Here is a 24,949-nt window from a genome sequence, read left to right on the forward strand (position 1 = left end):
ATCCGCATAGAAAGCCAGGAGATCTTGGTATCTCCTGGTACTCAAGATCTGGGTTTTTGTGTATCCGATGGTGATCTTCCTTCAAAGGCATGACACTGAAGATGGGATCTGGTAAGTCCATGGTCGGGACTCAAAGATTCTTCAAGAAAAAAAAACTGGGCCAGGTTCCTTGGGTTCTTGGTTCACTTTGCGTTCTTGATGGTTCTTGGTTCTTGATTCTTCTTGATTCTTTTGGGGTTCTTCTTTAGGTTCCTGAGCTTCTTCTCTAGGTTCTTCCCTTGAGTTCGTGAAGCCGAAGCACGCAAAGAGCTCTGATACCAATGTCAGGTGCAGCGAAAGAGAATAAGGATTTACTCGGATCTAGTACTCCGCACACAAACACAAGGGACACTTTGCTTCACTTGAAAGAACTGAACTGAAACTGAAAGAAAGAGAGAGACAAGAGAGAGAAAAGAGACGACACAGGGATGTCGGGTCACAACCCTCAAGGGTCCCCTTACTCTGTTGCCAGAGCAAGTACTTTCTTTATTCTTGCACAAATGCTACTACAATGATGCTGATGCTAACGGGTACTAATGCTACTGATGTTGGAGATTGAACTGATGCTACTGGTGTTGGGAACTACCGGGTACTGAGAAAAAAGAGGTTCTATGTCAAAGAAAGGAAGGTTGACGACGAGGCCTATGTCAAAGACGATGAAGTCAATGACGAGGTACTAAGGGTCTTTGTTGACGACGGTTCTGTGTCGAAGACGGTTCTTTGTCGAAGACGGGTACTGCTGGTCTATGTCGACGATGACAACGATGGTAACTGTGACGACGACGACGATGGTGTCGTTGTCAAGTCCGGGACTGCGACGACGACGACGAAGGTGTCGTTGTCAAGATAGGGATTTGCGATGACGATGGCGATGGTGTCGTCGTCAAGATAGGGACTTCGACGACGATGACAATGCCGACGACGACGATGGTGTCGATGACGACGGCGTCAAGGCTGAAAACTGAAAACGTTGGGCTGTGCTGAAATTTGAAAATGCCAAGTTGATCTGGGTCTTCTTCTTCTTGAGAAAACGCTAGGGCTCTTGCTGAGGTGCTGAGGTGCTGCCTGCCTGCTGGGTGCCTGCCTCCTTGTGTCCCTGCCTCTTCTGCTTCTACTGAGTGCCCAATGGGTTTCTTTTATAGATCTTTAGCAATTTGCCCTACCTACTTTTCCAACAAACTTACAAAAGAATTCACTTTCAATAAAATGACTTATAAGAGGTGGTTCACGCGGTAAAATATGCCTGCATGATGAAATGACTGTTCTTGTGCAAGAGAGGGTATGCAACTATGACCGGCTTGGACATGCATGTCTTGCTAGAGGCTCACAAAGTGCAAGGCTCAGTCCTAAGCTAGGCTATGACTGATGCTAGACTATGGCAAAAGTGTCTCCACGTGGCGCAAGTGAAGTGCGCACGTGACAAGTCCACTGTTCCAATCTTTAAAGTTAACCAATCTTTAAAGTTAACCAAGCTGGTTGTTTATAATCTGTATTGATTATAAGGATTCCTGAAAAATATTGGGCGTTATTGTAACCCATGTTTACTAATCATTTCTGGAAGACTGTTTGTAAACGTTTGGGGCGAAACAACTCAATATCCGTATTGCCACTAATCCCGAGATCAATAGACAATTTACAAGTATTAATCTACAGCTAAAGGATATGCTAAGGATATACGTTAGTGAGAAGCAATCCAATGGGAAATTTTATTTCTCTAGTTTGTTTATGTATGGTTTTCAACCTAGATCACCTGTTACAGTGGGGTTCAAGGTTGCATCCGTAAGTATGTACGAATTCTATCTGTACAGTACAGTCGTACAGTACGGGTCCGTACGTATAGATAGGATCCGTACCGGTGTGTGTGTGTGTGTGTGTGTGTGTGTGTGTTTTGGACTGCTCTATTTTAGCCGATTAGGCCTCTGTTCGAAAACCGCCTTGCTACGGTTGAGAGCGACTGGTTTTAGCAGACACAGGTATTGTGCAGTGTGTGCTCCTCTCTTGCAGGTGCCAACTTTGAGTGCAGTGTGTGGTTTGTAGTACTTACTACTTATTAGAGTCAAGAGTTCAAACTAAGTCTTGGATTATCATGATTCATTATGTATTTATTTTGATGCTCTTAGTTTTATGTGACCATGACAACAGACATCTGACACTATTTGGTTGTAGACATTGGTTAGCTAAGCTCAGCTTTGTGTTTTCATTGTTCGGTTAGAGTCGTAGACTCTAGTTTTTGGCATTTGTAATGGTCTATTGTTGATTTGCTAGTCTTTATTTGAAGTCTTGGTGAATACATATATAAATGTATGAAGTACTCTCAGTTTTCGGCTTTGTGAAAAAAAGTATGAATTTAACGTACCTAAAAACTCAATCCATTTGTACTATGTACCTTACAAACTGAATTTGTACCGAACACTACGTACCTAACTACTTTGGTGGGGTTGGCAACTGAGAAACTTTAGTAGGTCAAGGAATTCCTCGAACATCACATGGATGTGCTCACACTTGCTTGACAACCATGGGATAAGTACAAAAAGTATGCCGATGATAAATGTCGGCAAGTTACCTTCATAGAAGGGAAAGAGGTATTTTTACTTGTGCCAAAGCGGTCAAAAAGTAGTCTGATAACAAGGTCAACACCTAAATTATCTTTGAGATATTGTGGGCCTTTTAAGATACTCAGGCGAGTTGGAGATATGGCTTACAAACTCTGATTACCTACGCACTCTCGCAGTCACCCGGTATTTCATGTAAGTCGTTTACATAAACACTTACATAGGGATGACAACGTCATTGACCGACAAACTTTGATTGATTTCATTGAACCACCAACCCAGCCGCATGAACCTGAGCGTATTCTCTACTATCATGATCTACGTATGTGTCATCATGTTCGTCGACAAGCATAAGTCAATTGGAAAGACAGACCTGACAAGGTGCCACTTGGGAAAACAATATTATTCTTGAGAAGAAATCACTTTTGTTTTCGAGGACAAAAACGTTTCTCCAAGGGGGGAGTAATGTCAAGCCAAGGGGTAGAGGCCAAGAGGGCCAGTCTGAATTGACCAGCGTAGCTAAAAGCAAAGCTTCAGAAAGGGCAAGAAAAAGGCAAAGGAGCCTAGATTTCGCCCCGTTTCTGACAGTTCTACCGAGGACTCATCCTCGGATACTTTGGACTCCAACGATCTCATGTTTTATGCAAAGAAGAAACATTTTTATAAAGCCAACCAATATGAGTTCCTCGAAGATAAAAGCAAGAAAGTAAAAGAATTTAAAGAAGGTGGATACTCGATTTGAATCCTTTCCGAGATGCTCGAACATGGTGGTTCACTCTTCTAGTGAGAAAGGAAGCTTTGGTTAAATGGTTGAAAGGCTTTTTATTTCTTCTTAGCTGACTCGGGAGTACGAACGAGATATACGAACCGCTTGGAATCATCTTTGGATGACCAAGGGAGATTCTTTGGACGCTGATTTGCGAGAGATTTTGGAACTCTTTTCTACCAGCTTCTTCATTTAAGGTCTCGTTTAAAGAACAGATTGAGCGGTTTTACTACGGACTTTCTACAGAGATTCAAGATTATTGCTTGGAACAAAAGTCAAATTCTATTCAAGAATTGATGGGTCATGCGAAACGGGGTTTTGCTATACACTCGGGCAATCTGACTTACCCCATTGATGAGATCTGACCAACAGACTTCTAATAATGAAAGTAGAAAGAGCAAGAGTTCCCAGAACAAAGAAAAGAAAGATACACGTCCCCGACAGACTCTTAGAGAAAGGGTTATGTATCTCAAAGAGGGGAAGTGTTTTGGATGCGGGGAACATGGGCACATCTCTGCAAAGTGCCCCAAAAAGGCACAACAAGAACAGACTGCAGACAGGCCAGAGAGTTCTAGAGCAGCATAGGAATATGGCAGAAAAGGTAGATGAAAACAGAACGGGTACCACATTGCGTGGGGCCCGAACCGAATCAAATGAATGAAAGTAGAAAACTTTGCCGCTTTTAAGGCAAAGTTAAAGAAGAGGAAGCCCTCATTTTCTTTGATGGAGGAGCCAAGGCCAACTTCTTTTCACTTGAATTGGCGGCTCGATTTGGGATTACGCCTGATAGGCTGAGGTCACAGACAGAGGTAGTTCTAGCGGCAACCGGATAGGATGATGCCATTACACGATCATTGGCAAACTTCGTTTACAATGTCAGGGGTGTTTAGGGCACGAGGACTTCTACGTAATGCCCTTGGGAGGTTGTGACGTCCTCCTCGAAATCCCTTGGTACCATAAGAACAATACGATGGTTGACTATCGGGCTCAGAAAGTGACTTTGACAAATGAAGGGCACAAAGATTGTACTTGGTGAAATTCAGAGAATTGAATGATGATTGAAGGTCGAATATGTTTTGGCCTCAAAAAAGAACGTCAAGATTTTCTTCACACTCATGCCGATTGCTTTTTTGAGGGCCTGCCAAGCGAGTTGCCACCAGCTCGTCCTGAGGATCATACCATTGACCTGATACTTGGAAGCACACCAACGAACCGGCCACCTTCCCGTGTGAGCCGAGCCTAGAATGAAGAGATTATGAACCAAGTGAAAGACCTCTTGGGAAAGGGTTTTATCCAGCCGAGTACTTCACCTTACTGCTCTCCAGTGTTGTTGGTTTGAAGAAAGACGGATCTTGGAGAATGTGCATCGATTATAGAGATCTCAATAAAATCACCATCAAGAACAGATTCCTGATTCCTAGGATCGATGATATTCTTGATCGATTACAGGATCCTCGTGTTTCAGCAAGATCGATTTGAAGAGTGTATATCATCAGATCCGAATCGCGCCGGGAGATGTCTACAAGACAGCTTTTCGGACGACCTTTGGTTTATTTGAGTTTTTGGTGATGCCTTTTGGCCTTACCAATGCTCCAGCGACATTTAACCAAATGATGGACATGATTTTTCGAGAGTACAGATTATTTCTTGGCACTTGCTTTCACGACATTATTGTCTTCTCAACGATGAGGCAGAACATAGAGAACATCTGCTACAGGTCTTCAGGCATTACGAGATCACAAGTTGATGATTAATGCAAAGAAAAGTGAATTCTTCCTACCCGAGATACACTTTTTGGGACACATTGTCTCAGCAATAGGAGTGCAGATGGACCCGGCCAAGTTTGAGACTATACGAGATTGGCCCGATTTTAGTGTCCATGAAGTTAGAAGCCTCTTGGGCTTATGTTCTTATTACAGGTGATTCATTAGAAAGTTTGCAGAGGTTGCTTCCCCTTTGCATATGTTGACGCAGAAAGGAGTCCCTTTCTCGTGGGATTCACAAAGGTGACTGCCTTTCAGACATTGAAAGAGAAATTGACTACAGGACCAGTTTTGACTTTGCCCTTGTAGAAGTCACTGAAGTATATTGCGATGCTTGTGGTCGTAGTCTGGGTGCACTCTTAATGCAAGAAGGCCATGCCATTGCCTATGAGAGCCGATTGTTTTCGAGGCCGAAATTGATAGCACAGATTTATGAGAAAGAGCTTTTGGCGGTTATCCATGTTCTTACTCAGTGGCGACACTTCCTACTTGAAGCCAATTTTATGGTCTTTACAGATTATAGAGTTTACGCTACTTGTCACAGAAGCAACTATCGGAAAAGTAGATGCGGTGGGCGAACATCTTGTCAGAGTTTCACTTCCAGATTGTCCATGTGCAGGGACATAAGAATTTGGTGGCAGATGCTTTGTCCTGAAAGTCGTTGGTTCTGGCTATTTCTGCGATACATCATAGAAGCTTCGAAGATATGGTCGATCAGTATGCCACATATACAGATTTTGCGGATATTTTCACTTGGATACGGAATGGGGAGGTAATAAATAGCGGGATATTCAATTCGAGATGGCTACTTGATGAAGAAAACGATGTTGTGCGTTACATAGCTGTTGAGGGAAAAGGTTCTAACCGAATGCCATTGTCCACCTTTTACGGGTCATCGCGGCATAGCTACCACCTTGAAAGGTGTGGAGAGATACTTCTTTTGGCCGAGACTCAAGAAGGACGTGGACGATTTTGTTCGCAGTTGCTTGGTATGCCAGAAGGTCAAGTTTGATAGGCATAAAGCACAAGGATTGTTACAGCCTTTACCCATACCCACCCGCGCCTGGGAAAGTATTGCAATGGATTTCATTTTTGATCTCCCAAGAACACAGAGTGGGCACGATGGTATCTGGACTGTTATTGACAGATTTAGCAAAGCAAGCTCATTTCATTCCAGTGAAGAAAACAGTCAAGCCGGATCACTTAGTGAAATTGTTTGTGGCCCAGATCTTCATATTACATGGCATGCTTGAGACAATTGTCTCCGACAAACACCTCAGATTCACGAGTTCGTTTTGGAGGCTATTTGGGAGACCATTGGCATTTGGTTGCAGTTCTCCTCATCTTTCCACCCGTAGATAGATGAGCAATCTGAGATTGCAAATTCAGTCGTACTGGATTTGCTGAAGTCTTCTTCTTTGGATCAAAAGACTACACAGGGAAAAAGGTTTTTACCTTTGGTGGAATATGCCTACAATAACACAATCAACTCTTTGATGGGGAAGATGCCATTTGAGATTATTGAATTTGCTACCAAGGTTCCATCGTTAGCACGAAAGATAAGATTTTTTTCTTTGAAGCCGACCAGTTCACGAGGGACTTGCACTTGGTCCGGAAGGCGTTGAAGAAATCTCAAGAAAGACATAAAAAGGCAGGAGTTCGACATCGTTGCGATTTGAAATCAAAGGCACGCCTGAGAAAGAAAAAGGGAAAGAAGCGGTTTTTTTGAAAGCTTAGCATGAGATACTATGGACCTTTCCAGATTTTCGAAAAGATAAATGATGTCTCCTTTAGATTGAAGCTGCCAGATACTTGGAGGATTCACAATGCTTTTCATGTGAGTCTCCTGAAGCCTTTTAAAGGCGATGTGCCCGATGATGGGGAGCTAGATGAGCAACCTGAAGTGGAGGAAAACAAGGAGATACTCGTTCCAAAACAGATTTTGGCACATAAAGATAGAAAGGTAAAAGGTAAAATGATAAGGCTGATCTTGATTAAATTCAAGAACTATCTTGCATTGGATGTGAAGTGGATGGAGCAGGAGGACCTGGCAGATACTCCTCAGATTGTGAACCTTTACCTTGAAGCATTTGGTTTAGCATAGCCTATTCCAAAATTGAACCCCGAACTCAGCTGGGCGGAATTTGGTGCAGCGGGTATGCACAAAAGGGAGTTGCTCCACTCCTTTGTCAACAGATTGCCCCGATTTTGATACTAAAGTCACTGATGTCTCTTTTGAGTTTCAGGGATACTGTGAGCCGACAATATTCTGCTGTATGACTTTATGAATTGGAATTCCCGATACTGATTTGTTCTTGACTTGTTTAAGTGCAGGAACTGATAGACGAAATGACTTTAGCATTTCGGTCTGAAAGATCTCGATAGACGTGATTGCAATAAGGATTAGTTAATCCGGCATCTATGAGGTCTTGAGTGGATTTAGATGCGATTGCTAAATAAGCTGCCAATTAATCATGGTCTGAGATACGAATGAATTTTTGATTGTGATTTGTCATGTGATGTCCTGTGATGTCAACTGATGTCCAGTGATGTGACTGTTGATTGGTACATGTGCTAGATGTGTGTTCCTAGTGCATCGGTACCAATAGTCAGTGTTTGCTAAGACAGTTTATGGCTTTTGTCTGTTTTGCAGGCGTAATCGAGGACGATTACAATGCTTTCAAGAGGGGGGTATGTCACAAACCGGTGATGTGGTGTGGCCATTTGGGCAGCAAAAACACACACACACACACTCTCTCTGGCAGAGAGTCCTGGAAAACGCGTTGTAGTGTTGACATGGCAGCAACATACGGACCAAGAATCCGCGGCGCGATTTGCGGCAGGCTGTACGGAAGATGCTTTGGCGTGGGGCTGATTTCTACGCAAGCTTTTCTCTACACAAATAACCTACGCAATATTTTAGTTGAAAAGATTTTGAGAACTTGCTTTATTTTAAGTGGATTTTTAAAGAGAAGCTTTTGATTTTGAAGCTTTTGGGGCTCTGCTTTTAGCATCCCTTGTAACCTTTATTAAGAACCCAAGGGGGCTCCCTCTGCAGAGCATCTGGACGCAAAGTCTGAGAGCGAGTACCCGCTAGAGTTGTACTTTGCTCAAAGTTTAATATAAAAAGAAACACCGAAAGGGGCACCAGTCTTTGGGGCCAATACCTCTCGGCATGGAACTACGCCGGGCCGCGTCGTCTTTTGTGAACTGTTTAAAGTGAATCTCTGCTGTGTTGTGGTAGAATTTTGACTTGGGGTGCCCAAGTTTGTTACACCGCTAGACTTGGCTATTTCCGCGATTCATCATAGAAGCTTCGAGGACATGGTCGATCAGTACGCCACAGGTCCATATTTCTCAGATGTATTCACTCGAATATGGAATGGAGAGGTAGTAGCAGGATATTCCATACGGGATGGCTACTTGATAAAAAAACGATGTTATGCGTTACACAGCCGTTGGGGGAAAAGGTTCTGATTGAATGCTATTGTCCACCTTTTACGGGTCACCGTGGCATCGATACCACCTTGAAATGTGTGTGTTACTTCTTTTGGCCGAGACTCAAGAAGGATGTGGACGACTTGGTATGCAATTGCTTGGTATGCCAAAAGGTCAAGTTTGACAGGCATAAAGCATAGGGATTGTTATAGCCTTTACCTATTCCCACCCGCCCTTGGGAAAGTATTGCTATGGATTTCATTTTTGATCTCCCGAAGACAGAGTGGGCACGATGGCATTTGGATTGTCATCGATAGATTTAGCAAGCAAGCTCACTTCATTCCAATGAAGAAAACAGTCAAGCCAGATTATTTAGCGAGACTGTTCATTGCACAAGTTTTCAGATTATATGGCATGCCTGAGACAGTAGTTTTTGACAGAGATCCCCGATTCACGAGTTTGTTTTGGAAGGCTATTTGGGAGAACATTGGCACACGGTCGCAGTTCTCGTCATCATTCTACCTGCAGACAGATGGGCAATCTGAGATTGCAAATTCAATCGTATTGGATTTATTGAAGTCTTACATTTCTGATCAAAAGACTCAATGGGAATTTTTTTTGCCCTTGGTGGAATTTGCCTACAATAACGCGATCTACTCTTCGACGGGGAAGGCGCCATTTGAGATCATTGAAGGTGCTCTGAAGGTTCCACCCTTCCTTAGCACGAAAGATAAGATTTTTGAAGCCGACCAGTGCACGAGGGACTTAGGACACTGCATTTGCCAAGGTCTGGGAGGCTTTAGCGAAATCTCAGGAACGACACAAGAAGGCAGTAGATCAATACCGTCACGATTTGAAATTAAAGGAAGACTATTGGGTGCTCTTACGTTTTGAGAAGGCATGCTTAAGAAAGAAAAAGAAAAAGAAGCGGCTTTTTTCAAAGCTTAGCATGAGGTACTATGGCCCTTTCCAGATAAAAGAAAAGATAAATGATGTCTCCTTTAGACTGAAGCTGCGCGATACTTGGAAGATTCACAATGCTTTTCATGTGAGTCTATTGAAGCCTTTTAAAGGCGATGTGCCCGATGATGGGAAGCCAGATGAGCAACTCGAAGTGGAGGAAAGCAAGGAGATACTTGTTCCAGAACAGATATTGGCACACAAGGCGTAACAGACTTGGACACTCCAAGTCAAGAATCAACCGCGATAGCACCAAATAACCACTTCAAAACAGTTCACAGTTCACAATAGATTTACACTAGCCCGGCGGAGTTCCGTGCCTAGAGATATTGGCCCCAAAGATTGGTGCCCCTTTCAGTATTTCTTTTTGTATTAATCAAAGTTCAAAGTACAAGAGTGGTTGGGTCTCACTCTCAGACTCTGCGTCCAGATGCTCTGAGAAGTGAGAGACCAACTTCACTTATAAAGAGTTACAAGGGTTGCCAAAAGCAGAGCCCCAAAAGCTGTTGCAAAAGCTTGCAGTTAAAAGCTTTTAAATGAAGCAGAGTGAATTTCTCTCTCTCTCTCTCTCTCTCTCTCTCTCTCTCTCTCTCTCTCTCTCTCTCTCTCTCTCTCTCTCTCTCTCTCTCTCTCTCTCTCTCGCTTAATCATCAAATAAAGCAAATAGGCCTTCTCTTTAATGAAGCAAAAGAAAGCATCGCCAAAAACTGCCAAAAAGCAAATCTGCCGCAGGCTTTCAATTTCCGCCGCGTTTTGCGGGCTGCCATGTCAGCACAGCGTACGGAAAATCTGCCACTTCAACCATCAACAAGGTTAGGGTTAGGTTAGGGCAGAATTAGGGTTTGCAGGTTTTAGGGTTAGGGTTTCCAGAATTAGGATTTCTGCAGACAGGTAGCCACGTCATCACTTTGTGACATACCCCCCTCTTGAAAGCATTGTAATCGCCCTCGATTACGCATGCAAACAGACAGAGACCATAAATCGTCTTAGCAGACACTGACTGTTGGTACCTACGCACTAGGAACACACATATAGCACATGTACCAATCGACAGTCACATCACACGACATCATAGGACATCACTCGACATCACAGGACATCACATGACATTCAACATTCATTCGGATCTTAGACCATGATTTATCGGCAATGTAGCTAGCAATCGCATCTAGATCCAATCGGGACCTCACCGATGTCCGATTGACTAACTCCTATTGCAACCATGTCTATTCGAGATCAATTAGACCAAAATGTTGCAGTCATTTAGTCTAAGTTCTTGCACTTAAAAAGAAGTCAAGAACAAATCAATATCATATTCAGGAATTCCATTTCATAAAGTCATAGAGCAGAATATTGTCAGCTCTCAGTATCCCTGAAGCTCAAAGAGACAATCAATGACTCTAGTATCAAAATCGAGGCATCTGTTGACAAAGGAGCGGAGTAACTCCCCTCTTGTGCATCCCACTGCACCAGATCTCCGGCCAAGCTGAATTCTGGGTTCCATTTGGAGTAGACTATGCTAAACCAAAAGCCTCGAGGTAAAGTTACACAATCTGAGGAGTATCTGCCAGGTCCTCCTCCTCCATCCACTTCGCATCCAATGCAGGATAGTTCTTGAACTTAACCAAGAACCACCTTCGGACTTTACCTTTATTCTTCATATCCTTATGTGCCAAAATCTCTTCAGGAATAAGGATCTCTTAACCTTGGTTTTACCAAGGTTGACAGACAAACCACTGTCGTGGGCAAATTTATGCAAATTGCAATGCGTCCAAGTGATGTTGCATCCCCTCTGGAGAGTTGGAGATCAACACAATATCATCAGCATATAATAATAGTGGAATCCATGTCCCCGCCAGCTGTGCTCCTCTTATCACCATCTCTCTCAATATTGTCAGAAACCCCATCCACATATCAAATAGAGTAGGAGAGAGCGGGCAGCCCTGCTTCACCCCGATAGTGGAGTGAACCAATGTAGATAGCCCTTCTGGAGTGCGTACATGCCCCACTACTGACCTGTATAATGCCATGATTCCCCAAACCAGCTCTTTGGGTACTCCCATCTCTTGTAGTCTGCACATCAATCTAGCTCTAAGCATTGTGTCAAAAGCTTTGTGGAAATCCACAAAGCTACAATAGATCCGTCTCCCATGTGATCTGCCCTCCTCAGTAATGGCTCTTAGTGTCAAAATGTGGTCTTAAGAGTAGAGAAACCTCTCCTGAACCTTGCCTGCCGGGTTGCGCGTATGCCCTCCCTCTTTGCCCATCTACTCAGTTGCTGCTCAAGAATGGATGCGTACAACCGTGCCAATGTGTGTCCAATCATAATAGTGTGATAGTTCCCATGCTCCATCGGGTCTCCTGACTTGAAGATGGGTACAATAGTATATAGACTCCAAGTATTAGCCAGGCCCTCACACATGGCACGGTTGAACATTACTGCTAGAAGCTCTGCGAGCAGGTCCCTGGCATGTATAAAATGCTTAGCCACTAAGCCATCATGGTCATATGCTCCCCCAGTTCTCATCCTATCAATGGCCTTCTTCACCATCTCAACGATGAAAAAAGCACACGTGCGTGGGCATGGCTCGGGGATCAGGGAGAGGTGGCTGTCCAGGAATTGTGTACAGAGCCGATGCATATTGGCCCCAAGCCTCTGTAGAAGTAATGGCAGGAGGGGGGGAATGCTCATGAAAGAGCCGCCATGCCTCACCTGAGTCCTGACTCAAGAATAGCTGATATAGATCCTGCTCTAGCTGAGCCAAAAAAGCCCTATTCTTCTGCCGCACTAGGCGTTGGAAGGCAATCTGAGACTTGTCTGTGAGTGAGGTCCCCTAAAAGCACCTCCCTCTGAAGTCTGGCTTTCATCTCGCGGCTCTCCTCATCATACCAACTGTTCTGGGGCATGCTCCCAGAGCGTCGTCTCTGCTTAGGCTGGGTGTGTAAGTATGCCTCTACTGCTGCATCATGTAGAGTCTGTGTCAGTACAGTAGTAAGCTCCTCTAGGGGTAGCCAGGGCTCCTCGTGCACAGGTGTCTGTAGATCCCGTCTATGTAGATAGAGTCTGTCTCCCGCGTAAAGGTGTAGCGAGTAGGGGCTGCTACCCGTGGCATGTGTGCTACACTAATCTGGAAAAACAAATGGTCATTGATACAAGGGCATGATCTACTGCTACCCCAACAAGTCTGGATCCAACTGTGAGGTCCTGGATACTAGAGATAAAGCTCAGCTGTGCCATGACATAATCCACTGTGGTGGCTCTATGTCTGTGTAAAAAGCGTGTAAAACCTCTCGTAGCGGGAAATCTCTGTAGGCCATTCAAGATGGCCAGGCCATGTGCAATCCCCATGTCTATCAAGTACCGGACATACTCAGTATGCTCCACATCTTGTGATAGTCTAGATAGGCCCATCTCTGTAGTATCCAGCTCCCTCAGCATCTCCTATGAAGTATCATAAAAAACTGTCTGGTGCTGGGTAGTCCTAGCATTGAAGTCCCCCAGGATGATAATGTCACCATCCCGCGAGAACTCCCATATGTCATCATCCAAATAGAAAAGGGGGAATCTAGGTGGTGCATATACTGATGTACTTGGAGGAAAGTAGCAAATAGCAATGTAGAGATAACTACCTGTCTCTACCCTCAGTCTCACCATCATGTACCTAGCCTGCTCATCCGTGTGAGCAGTATGTACCAATGGCTGCAACTCCTACCTGAATAGAACTGCCACTCCTCCCGAGCCTCGTCCTTTGTGTTCTGATCGAGTCTCCTATTTGCAGACTGTCTCCCATCTGTATCCGTTGACATGTGGCATAGACTTGCCTAGGGGCCTGCTGTGTCTCAGAGTAGAAGATGATGTCCCTCTTAGGGAAACTATCCTCAAAGGCACCCACATCAAGGAGTAGGGATCCATTACAGTTCCAAGTAGAAACTTTGAGTGTGGTCCCATAAGTCTAACACCGTCATGCGGAGCGTTGCTCCAATATCACCACTCTTCCGTCCCGATAAAACGCAATCTTTCCCTTTTCTCTTGCCGCTCTAATATCTGGCATTACCTCTTGCTTATGGGCAATTTGCTAGAGGGTGAGGTTGTAACCGGCTAAAAACCTTGGGTTCTGCATTACTTGTGTGAACATAGCCACAGCAGTAGCTAACTGGGTCCTGAATATATCATCATCAGTCTGTGGTGGTCTTGAGGACTCACCCACTTCATGTATCTGTTGACCCTGTGAAGAGGAAACCTCTTCAGTCACATCATCTGGTCTGTCAGCCATAATTACAATTCCGTGTGTCTGGTCTATGATCCCCTGTGTCTTCAAGCCCAAAACTGACCAAGGCTCACTTCTATGGGAAAAAGTGATTTAATCCCGTCGATGGAACCATGTAACCGGCCTGTATGATCCAAAAAGGGCGGTAGACTTTACTTTAAACCTTGATTTAGCTTTCACCCATTATTAGTCGTCTATTTTACTTGTATTTTCAAGACACAACAAAGGGGAGAGGGATACAGGTTGCTAGATTGCACCTGTATGAGTAGACGGACACCAGATTGGCCCCTAACTTAGGCGCCCCTTTCGGTATTTCTTTATTGTTCAAAAGAGGGAATAAACGCTGTGGTTCCTACAAGCTGCCCCGCACAAACTCGGCTGAATTTCCACTGTTCCAGCCCGATTTCGGCAGCATAACTGTACTAGAACCCTTCACGGTCAGTATTCCCACGCATTGACTGACTTTCCCGACGCATACGGGCACTTTGCAAAACCTGGCGAGAATCTGCAGCACGCTGAATTCTCTGTTTTCAGCCCTGAAAATGCGCCAGATCGCCTGTACAGCGGTCCCCTTGCGTCCCCGAACCTCCTGGGGGTATTAGGGTCCGTTTAGGGCCAAAACCCTAAACCTGCAAAAATACACAGCAGGCTGTAATTCACTGTTTCGGGCTCCGTTCCGCGTGCCGGTCGCATCCCTAGCAAGTCCTCGAGCTCCCGCACCTGTAGGGCTACTTGCCCTTTGAATCGGACGAGATTTCTGGCGTGAAACCTCTCCGAATTCACCTGTACCTGCGGGGGGATTAGCCGCTAGCTAATCCAGTACCTGTGCAAGAGGCTCTTGCCTCGGCAATCGCGCATGAACCCACACAACTGTACATTGGTCAAATGAAGAGCCCACTAGAGGGGCATAACATACTGCCAAAGGGGAGAGAGAGGGCAGTGCGTAGCGTGCAGGGCATCACTCCTGGCACCGCACTGTGCATAAGAGGGAAAGCAAGCACTCCATAGCTCTTAACCTGTGACAAAATCAGCAAATGAGCCCTTCTTCCCTTCAAATTCAGCGCCAACTCCTTCTTGCATTGGAAACTGCACCAGAATGTGCCACTTGGCACATTTACAAGCATTTTCCCGTTTCGGGGTTGCCGCCTAAAAATATCCCAACCGGTTGCCCAGTTGACTTCACGGCAGAGTAAGAAAATGTTCCCTTTGTCATTCCGGAGGTAATGACGCCAACACATTTTCAGGTCCCAAAATAGCAGTTCCCTAAATTTTAGGAGATGCTGCCATTGTATCTTTCTAGGTCATCCGACCCTCTTTGTACACTGCGGCCACATCCCAAAACTGAAATGTAGCCTCTGTAGCAAAGGATTCCACTTTGGCTAGTCAATGACCCCACTTGGCTAACCATAGTCCTTGTCCAACCTTAGTGCTCTCTTGCCCTCAGGCCTGGACTCCCTCTGGACAGTTCCACACTAGCTATGCAATGCAGGGCAGTTAGATTTCCCGAGGGGTGTTTCCAAAAAGTGAAAGTAAATAGATAATAAGAAAGAAATCAACAAAAAGGATAGATAGTAGTCACACGCTGGTGACAGAGGTCATCTCCGAGGAAGATGCCCGTCTTCTTAAGAGTCGGTCTCTTCTTCAGAAAGTCCTTCGCTTCCATGGAGGGGAAACGAAGGATAAGTGCCCTTTCTTTCGAGGTTTCCCCATTGCTGCCATTTTTCTTATTGCCCACTCTTGAAGCTCTTGTATGCGTCAGCTCATTAATCCCCATCATAGTCATAAGTTCTTTTACTTCCCCCTCCACATTATCTTTGTCTTTAAGGCCACAACTTCTCACATGTAAGGCACGTACACGTCTTCTTTGCTCCTCTTTTAGTGTCAAGTTAATAATGGTAGATGTGGATGTTGTTTCTTTCCCTTTCTCATGAGAGAGAGAGAGAGAGAGAGAGAGAGAGAGAGAGAGAGAGAGAGAGAGAGAGAGAGAGAGAGAGAGAGAGAGAGAGAGAGAGAGAGAGAGAGAGAAATGAAATGTTATATTTACGTCTTCAAAAGGCCAGAATGACCTATGGGACCAAACTGATACAGAAGTGGTGAATCTGTTACAATGTCTGGGTACCTTAGTTTTAAAGTACTAAGTGTGAAAAGTGTGAAAGTGTGAAAGTAAATGTAAATAAATGTGAAAAACTAAATACAAAGTATTAAATAAACTTCTTAGGAGCATTCTGGGTGTCTGGTTAGAATGCTTCTAATCCTTTGCTGTAGTCTCCTCCGGTGAAGTGTGCTTCTGCATCTCGGTCGTGGTCGTCTCGATTTCCTAAGCTCAATCGCCCAGTCAATGAGGGTGCCTTTGGTATGAATGTGGGTACTGCTTTGTGCTGGCTGCTGGCCTCTTGCTTCTCCTTCCACTCCTGGTTCTCTCGATCCAAAGAAATCTGTGATTTGCCTCTGAGGCTGTAGTGCTCTTTGTCTTCTCATTAGATTATCCCTGTGTCGATGTAGTTCCAGTAGGTACAAGCCTAAGTATCTTTGATCTTGGTATTGCATGACTCTATCTAGAGGTCCAAAGCCTTCTTTAAATAGGCAGTGGAAACGCCCACGTATCTCATAGTATACGGTGCAATGGCATATGTAGTGTAATTCTGTCTCCGGCTCCATTCCGCATAACTTGCAAATTTTGCTCAGGTGGGATTCCCCTGAATCTGCCAAATTCAATTTCCAGCTGATGTGAGGATGTACGAATCTAACCAATAGCACATCTCAAACCATGAGACAGGTGGGTATCCATGTAACTCGGGCGAATCACAAATCCATCTTCAGATAGCTGTCGGAAGTTTTCTTTGTAGTCGGCCATCTTCGTGCCCAATTCTTGTGTAGGGTCTACCCATGTCCTCTTAGTATCCAACTGTATAAGATCTTGACGGATGATTTTATTAATCTCCGTTCGTGTAATTGCCAGTGATGGAGCCGCAAGAGAGTATTGGAAGGGGGGTAATCTTTCCATACTGAACCCGTGTCTCTGAAACCACGAGGACAGTTGCGCATACCAGCATGATGTATCCCCTTTCATTGCTAATTGTCGAGAAGATTCAAGGGCCAGTCTAGTATATCGGCAATTATTTGTATCCCACAAACCATGTATAAAGGACACTGATCTGGTAAGGGCTTCAATTTCTATCGGAGGGGCAGCTACTTCCGCTCGGGTAATCGCGTGTGGTACGGAGGCCTTGGCTCTAATCATTCGGGAAATCATAGATACCAAAGGTCTCTCCATTGACTTCCAATTATCCTAATCCACAGATGGTCCCCAAATCTGGACCCCATAAAGCATAGCCGAAGCCACCACAATATCAAAGAGCCAAAGTTTTGTTCGTGGTTCCTGAAACTGCAGTTGTGAAGACATCCTCTCCAACCCTCCCAAGGCCGCAGAGGCTCTGGACAGTCTAGCATCCGCCGCTTTATTAAGAGTAAACTTCGGTCCTGCAAATACCACACCAAGGTATGTGTATGCATCAGTGTACTCTACTGTATCCTGGCCATATGCAAATGTAGGTGCCGATCTCCTAAACCACTGCGGTGTGGTGTTAAACACCATAACTTTGGTTTTACTTAAGTTTATCGACAGTCCACTGTCCTTTGCAAATTTATGTAATGCATCTAGTTGCCTCTGCATTGCATCTGGTGATTCTGCTATCAATACAATATCATCTGCATACAACAACAAAGGGATCCATGACCCTGCAAGTTGAGCACCTCTGTCACCCTCTCTATCAATGTAATCTGATACCTCATCTATGTACATTCCAAATAAAGTAGGGGACAGTGGGCATCCCTGCTTTACTCCAACGGTGGAATGAACAATGTCGGAATCCCCTTCTGGAGTACGTACATAACCAGTTACTGACCTGTATAAGGCCATGATCCCCCAAATAATCTCTTTGGGGACCCCTAACTCTTGCATCTTGCGCATCAATCTGGCCCTTGGTACTCTATCAAAAGCTTTCCGAAAATCCACAAAGCAACAATACATCCTTCTCCCGTTTTCTCTTCCTTCCTCAATAATGGCTCTGAGTGTAAGAATATGATCTAAAGTGGAATAATACCTCCTGAATCCAGCTTGTTCTGTTGCCGTATGCCCTCATTCTCTGCCCATCTACTTAGTTTTTGTTCAAGAATGGATGCATACAGTCGGGTTAATGTGTGACCTACCATAATGGTGTGGTAGTTCCCGGGTATCATAGGATCTTCTGACTTGAAAATAGGTAGGATAGTAGATAATTTCCAAGATTCAAGTTATCCTTCACACATGACCCGATTAAACAAACGAGCAAGGACTTCTGAAAGTAGATCCCTGGCATGGATCAGATGTTCTGCTACTAAACCATTATGATCATATGCTCTTCTTGTCTTCATCTTATCAATGGATTTTTTCACCATTTCCCTAGTAAAGAAAGTACTAGTAGCAAGGCATGGCTCTAGCGGATCTGGTAATGGAGGCTGTCCAGATACCATATATAATGATGTTACATATTGACCCCAAATCTCAGGACAAGTAATCGTCGGAGGCGGTGAGTGCTCGTGAAATAAACGCCAGGCCTCATGTGAGTCCTGACTCAAGAGGAGCTGATATAAATCCTTCTCCAGTTTGGCTAAAAATGCCCTTTTCTTGCGACGTACTATACGCCGAAGAGCAATCCGAGATTGCTTATATGTGATGATTCCAAGTGCCAGCTCTTTTTGGACCTGGGTTCTCGTCTCTCTGCATTCCTCGTCATACCAACTGTTTTGAGGCATGTTCCCAGATCCTCTCTTCTGATCAGGTTGAGTATGTGGGTATGCCTCTTGTGGTGCTCCATGTAGTATCTCTGTTAACTGAGAAGTAATCTCCTCTATAGTATATACTGGCTCGGCTGCCCACATCCTATCATAGATCTTTTCCACATAGACTGAATCAGTCTCTGGCGTGAAAGTATATCTTGTGTGTGTCTTCTTCTTTTGTACTTGAGAGGCATTGTATTGGAAGAAGATTGATAAGGTCAAGAGAGCATGATCCACTGCAATCCCAACCGGTCTGGGTCCCACCTTAAAGTCCTCGATACTAGAAATAAAGCTTGGTGAAGTCATGACATAATCCATTGTACTGGCCCCATGCCTGTGCGGGAAGCATGTGAATCCCCCAGATAAAGGGAAATTCTTTAGACCATTAAGTATGGCCAAACCATGTATAGTTGCCATCTCCATGAGATGTCTCCCATATTCAGTGTGTTCTTTATCCTGTGAGGTTCTAGTAAGCCCCCTCTGTGATAAATCCACTTCTCTGAGCATTTCCTCAGAAGTATCATAGAATATTGCTTGAGAGTTGGCCGTTTTGGCATTAAAATATCCTAAGAGAACGATGTCTCCATCTCTAGAGAACTCCCATATGTCATTATTCAATATGGAGAAAGGGGACTGTCCTTTAGGTGAGGAGTAGACTGATGTACTTGGAGGGAAGTAGCATATAGCGATATATAGAAATCTACCTGTCTCGGCTCTCATTCTCACCCACATATACCTTGCTTGCTCATCTTTCTTGATAATCTGTAGTAGTGGCTTCAGCTCCTCTTTAAATAAGACTGCTACTCCTCCTGAACCGCGGCTACCCCGTAGAGATCTCGTCTGGTCGACCAGTTGTTTCCCATAAATAACCCTTCACATGTGGCATAAACTGTCCCGGTATCTGGTGCGTCTTTGAGTAGAAAACTATGTCTCTGTCCCTAAAGCTGTCTTCAAAGGCACCTACATCTAGCCTATATGATCCATTACAATTCCACGCCGCTATCCGGAGCGTCGCCCCATAGGTCTCGCACCGTCATGATGAGCGCTTTTCCAGAACCACTACTTTCCCTCCTCTATAAAAGGCGATTTTCCCCTTTTCTCTTGCTGCCCTGATCTCTGGCATCAACTCTTGCATGTGTGCCACTTGTGCCAATGTAAGGTCATCTCCCAAGAAAATACCGGTTTTCTTAAGAGTTGGCCTCTTCTTTAGAAATTCTTTCCTTATTTCTATATTCGGGACGCGGAGAATAAGTGCCCTATCCTTTACGTTTCCCTTCTCATCGATTGCTTTCTTGCCCACTCTCCATGCACTTGTGTGAGTGGGCTCTGTGATGCCCATGCATTGTAGCAGTTCCTTCACTTCTTCATCTACATTCTCTTTGTCTTTGACTCCTGTGACCCGCACATGCAAAGCCCGATTCTTCCTTTTCTGCTCTTCCTCAATGGTCATATTAATAATGGTGGAGGTAGGTGTGGTCTCGGGCATCTGGGCCTTCCTTTTCTTCGCATCCTCAATCCATTTCTCTGCTTCATCAACCTTTTCTTGTGTCCTAAAAAGATGTTCCGCCCATGAAGATGCCGTTTTCGATTTCTGTTCATCTCCTTCCCGTAGAGCTTTCATCCGATCCTTCATGTCCTCGAGCTCCTTCAGCACCGAAGGTTGGTCGTCTCCCTTCTCCTTAGTTGCAGATTTGCAAGCCGCAAGTTCTCCTTTTAGCTCCCCGATTATTGCATCTTTTTCCCCCATGTGCTTTTCGATATTTGTTCTCCATGCTTCAAAACTTGCTACTGCCTCATCGAGTTTCTTTTGCATAACGCATTCTGTTACATTTACTTTGGTCTTGATTAGGTTCCTTAATTCAGTTTTCAAGATCTGAATTTCCTCATTCTGTATCCCCCGGATCTCTCTCCTTAGTTCTCTCATCATGTCTCCATACATGGAGTTCCTGTAGCTCTCAGCGCTCGCGTGCATTTCCTTCCTGATGTCATCCCTCATATAGTTTAGCTCTGATTTGAGCATCACCTGGACCTTCTCCATCATTAGCTCATCATGGATCCTGGAGGTTTTCCCAACTCGTAAGGATCCTGGTGATAGTACAGTATCTCTGTTTCTCCGTTTAAATGTAGCTGTTGTTTTTTTTGGGGTGGTGTAGCTATCTTCACCCGGCCCTTCCCCTTCGGTAGGCGGATCCATCGAACCCGAGCCACAAATGTGGCGACCCTTGCTACGTGTGTGAATGTTGTTGCCGCCTACCCGTATGCTGATGCCGCTCGTGCTCTCTTGCCGATGTCTACGCGTATGATGTCTCCGTCGGCATTGTTTTCGCCTGCGTTACTGACCACCAGCTGCTGCTGGCCAGCTTTTATGCAGGGGGCAGCTTCGCGAACGGGTGCAACAGCAGGGAGCAGGGGGATGCTGCGTGCAGGGGCGGGGCTGAAGGGGGCAGCGCGCAGAGGCGGAGGTGGCGCGGGTGTTGAGTTCGAAAGGGGCGGGGCTGCAGGGGGCAGCGAGCAGGGGCGGGGCTGCTTGGCGGGCAAGACCGGGTGCGAGCAAGGGGGACTGCAGCGCGCAAGGGGCGGGGCTGCAGGGGTCAGCGCGCATGGAACCTTAGCGCGCAGGGAACCTTAGCGTAGCATGTCCCAGCGCGTAGCAAGTGTAAGTAGTCGAACCTTAGCGTAGCATGTCCCCGCGCGTAGAGAGAGAGAGAGAGAGAGAGAGAGAGAGAGAGAGAGAGAGAGAGAGAGAGAGAGAGAGAGAGAGAGAGAGAGAGAGAGAGAGAGAGAGAGAGCCTGCGCTGACGCGCTCCCCACCTGTCTCGGCTCCTGCTGCTGCCGCGAACCCTAACAGTGTCAGCTCTGCTGCGCTGTACTGTGCCCCGCTGTGCCCGTATTGCGCTAGCTGCTGCGCCCGTATTGCACTAGCTCACAGAGAGAGAGAGAGAGAGAGAGAGAGAGAGAGAGAGAGAGAGAGAGAGAGAGAGAGAGAGAGAGAGAGAGAGAGAGAGAGAGAGAGAGAGAGAGAGAGAGAGAGAACTTTTGCAGCCAACCGATCTTCATGTGTATACGGACTTTTTGAGGATAGTGTTGGAAATTATCAATGCAATCTTGACGTATGCCTTGCCACGTAACCCGGAGGTGATGATCTAATAGTTTTGTGACACTTTCAGCATTTGATAGAAACAACTGAAAAAGGTGTGATCTTTTACATCATTACCAGGTGGTCTATGCACTCTTGCATCAGCAAGAACTCTTCCAACCTTTTCGAAATCATCCCCGATTCTACGAGCTGATTGAGAACCTATATACTGTAATTCTCTAAGATAATTCTTGTTGTGCCTCAGTCCCTGCCATTATATCACCAACATTGTAAACGCTATTCCCTTTTCTAAAAGGTTCTGGACTTCTTCAATTCCCGCATGGATGCCAATAGCAGTGATGAAGAATGGTCAGTTGAGAAGGTGCTGCAGGTTGTCATAGCCAATACAAGGTCTTGGCGTGGGGAAGGCATGAAGGTATGAATGTTTTGTAGCTTTTGTATGAGCTGGTATATATCGGCGATAATCGTGAGATCTAACATACTTCTTTTGTAGCAGATGTTTACACAGCTCAGGTTTACCTATGAGGAAGAACTTCATCCTGAGGAGTTTTTTGTCCCATATGTGTGGCAATTGGTCGTGTTTAACAGGTAACGGGTGATGCAAGCGTGAGTGAATAGGAGCTTGAGAGAAAAACGGCCTCTTAAGAGTTCCCTTGACGTAAAGTTGTCTGCGTTGTTCTGTGTGTACTTGCAGTGGCATTTCTTGGAATCTTGACACTATTACGCTTTTCTCGAGCATAACAGCCCCTGAGGTTTGACCTCTTCATTGTTTTAGGGTTTAGGCTTTAGGGTCTACCCTGAAATCTCTCACATTGTACGTATCTTTTTCAGCTTGAGAGACTGGAGAGCTTTTCAGACAAGGCTTTAGAGGTGTCAGCTACTCCTGCCGTGGAGGTGTAAAATGCTGCAATGTTCGATGTATATAGATTGAGGAAAATGATGCAGGGAAGAGTTATAGATGGAGCACAATTGATGGAGACAAACGGGTACGAGGTAGCTATTGATGTCATGCATTTGAAGTATGTGATGAAGCTGAGGTACATCATATTACCTGGGCAGAACTTGCTTACAGTTTGTCGTATACAACAGTGAAGGGCTTAATGAAGCAGAGGTTTCTCTTGGTGCCTGGGGAGAGCTTGGCTGATGTATGAAATGACCTGGCAAAGGACTTTAGGCCATGAAAGCAAGGTCCTGTGCTCTTTCAGCTGCCCTGAGGTTTTGCTTCAGTGCTAGTCTTCCGGTGAAAACTAATCAATCAGCAGTTGCCACCTCGCGTATTTGTACAGGGAATTTGGTAATGTTTGAGCTTACCTGCACACCACAGGCTGGTGCTTGTATGAGGACACTAGTACAGCAAATGCAAAAAGTTCCTTCTTTTATCTCTTTACTGTCCGCAGGTGCCATTGTTCTTTATCAGTTTCACTGAATCATCTCTCTCTCTCTCTCACATTTTTTTAATAGTAAGTGCTCTCTCTCTCTCTCTCTCTCTCTCTCTCTCTCTCACACACACACACACGCGGGTGCACACATGCATGCACGCACACGCGTGTGCCCACACACACATTTCAAAAAAGTGAAAACTAGCTGATCTCTAGTGAAAAGCCAGGGAGAGAGAAAAAACCCCCCCCCCCCCCCCCCCCCCCCCCCCCCTCTCTCTCTCTTTCCTCTCTGTCTAATGGAAAGAATGAAAAGTAGCTGATTTCTAATACTTGAAAAGCTTGGAAGAGAGGCCACTCCACCGACCCCCAAGAGGAAAATTGAACGAGCAATATAGAACAAAAGCATCTGATGAACCGAGTAGAGGGCCCCATTGACATTTAGTAGCAGACCAAAGAGAACCTAGAAAACATGCAATGATGAATCATAAGGACGTAGCCGAAAAACAAAATAAGGGGGGGTACAATGGCACTGCCCTTCATAAGAAGACACTATGATTACTCCAGGCATGAAACCATGTAGTGAAAACAGGATGAGGATTAAATCAGGACTAATCAATGTTTTTTGTGTTGTAATCCTGATTTTACTGCCTTGCAATTAGTAATTTGTTTTTGGTGTCATTTTGCTTCTCATGAATGGCTAGCCACAACAAAGCCTCCGAATTTAGATGGTAGATGAAAAATCTTTCTTTTCTGCAAATTTGAGTTTCAATCCGATGCCCCCCCGCCCCGCCCGCTGGCCAATGAACATGATACCAAAGAACTCACAATAGCCAAAGGGATTTTGTTAATCAATATTACATCAGATAAGTGAGTGACTAAGGAATGTAAGTAAAACCCACCAAACTGTTCGCTAGCAAACTTTGCTTGTAGATTGTAATTGAGAGAAAATTAAACACTCAACCATTTTAGAAGGCACATACATTGAGTGTAAATGCCAAAGCTTATTCTTTGTAGGAGCAATGTGTATCAACTAGGCTTGAAATAACAAATGCTTCACACTGTGGTTGCAAGAGCATCTAGACTATTGAATTCACTGGAACCGAATGGTGCCATTGATGTCATCATGTAGAAGATTAGGTTCGTGCTCTAAACACAGAGGAAATGTTGTAGAGAGGGCATTTGGTGCATGCAAGCAGCATGTACAAAGAGCATAGAAAACTAGCCTTTCAACTTGAGGGAGCCAGAAACATCCCATATGCATGGAATCACTTACAAGAAAGCTCAAGAATGCTTTGACTAATGTACCTGTGTTACAATGCCTAATTTTGATCGACTATTCTTTGTTGTAGTCACTGATGCCAGTGGAAAAGGTATCAATGCATTTCTTATGCAAGAGAACCACCCACTTGCATTTGAATGTTGTAAAATTAAAACATCTCAACTCAAGTTCAATACATATGATAAAGAATTGAATGTTATAGTGCATTCTTTAAAACTTGGGAAATACTATCTAATGGGTGCTGACTTGATAATTAAAACAGATCATTAAAGTATTGAATACTTATTATCTCAAGTCCTAATAGATGATAGGCATATCAAGTGGCTTGCTTTATATTTAAAGTTTTTAGCCCAACATTCAGTACCAACTTGGTAAAGAAAACGTTTTGGCTGATGCTTTGAGTTGAAGACCTTGCTTTAATAATCTATCTATTATTACAAGTACTTCATTGGATTCTAGGCCTGATACTTATGCATAAGATGATTGATACTTATGCATAAGATGATGAATTTAAAACCACTTGGTTGCATATGCTTGAAAATTCAGCACACACATTTCTTGTATACATCATACAAGAATATTTCCTTTAC

At 44.7% G+C, this 24,949-nt stretch overlaps 1 protein-coding gene across 3 annotated transcripts in view; it reads left to right on the forward strand.

The window, feature by feature from the left end:
• LOC147423362 (dyggve-melchior-clausen syndrome protein) overlaps nucleotides 1-23,084 on the forward strand; it is a 44,512-nt gene extending 21,428 nt beyond the window's left edge. The window contains exons 13-19 of one of the 3 annotated variants that reach the window (XR_015186635.1): nucleotides 21,647-21,739; nucleotides 21,822-21,911; nucleotides 21,997-22,116; nucleotides 22,198-22,289; nucleotides 22,396-22,453; nucleotides 22,533-22,694; nucleotides 22,791-23,084. Coding sequence is in view for 1 of the 3 variants with exons in the window: in XM_086501892.1 (XP_086358018.1) it covers nucleotides 21,647-21,739; nucleotides 21,822-21,911; nucleotides 21,997-22,116; nucleotides 22,198-22,289; nucleotides 22,396-22,453; nucleotides 22,533-22,601 (522 nt within the window). In the remaining 2 variants the exon portion in view is untranslated. Of the gene's footprint in view, nucleotides 1-21,646; nucleotides 21,740-21,821; nucleotides 21,912-21,996; nucleotides 22,117-22,197; nucleotides 22,290-22,395; nucleotides 22,454-22,532 lie in introns of all 3 variants that reach the window. The other 2 variants (XR_015186634.1, XM_086501892.1) reach the window with 2 other exon arrangements.
• Nucleotides 23,085-24,949: the final 1,865 nt, after the last annotated feature.

This window comes from Adiantum capillus-veneris, chromosome 26, assembly GCF_014529385.1.
Source record: "Adiantum capillus-veneris isolate H3 chromosome 26, ASM1452938v2, whole genome shotgun sequence".
In the NCBI taxonomy this organism is placed as follows: Eukaryota; Viridiplantae; Streptophyta; class Polypodiopsida; order Polypodiales; family Pteridaceae; genus Adiantum; species Adiantum capillus-veneris.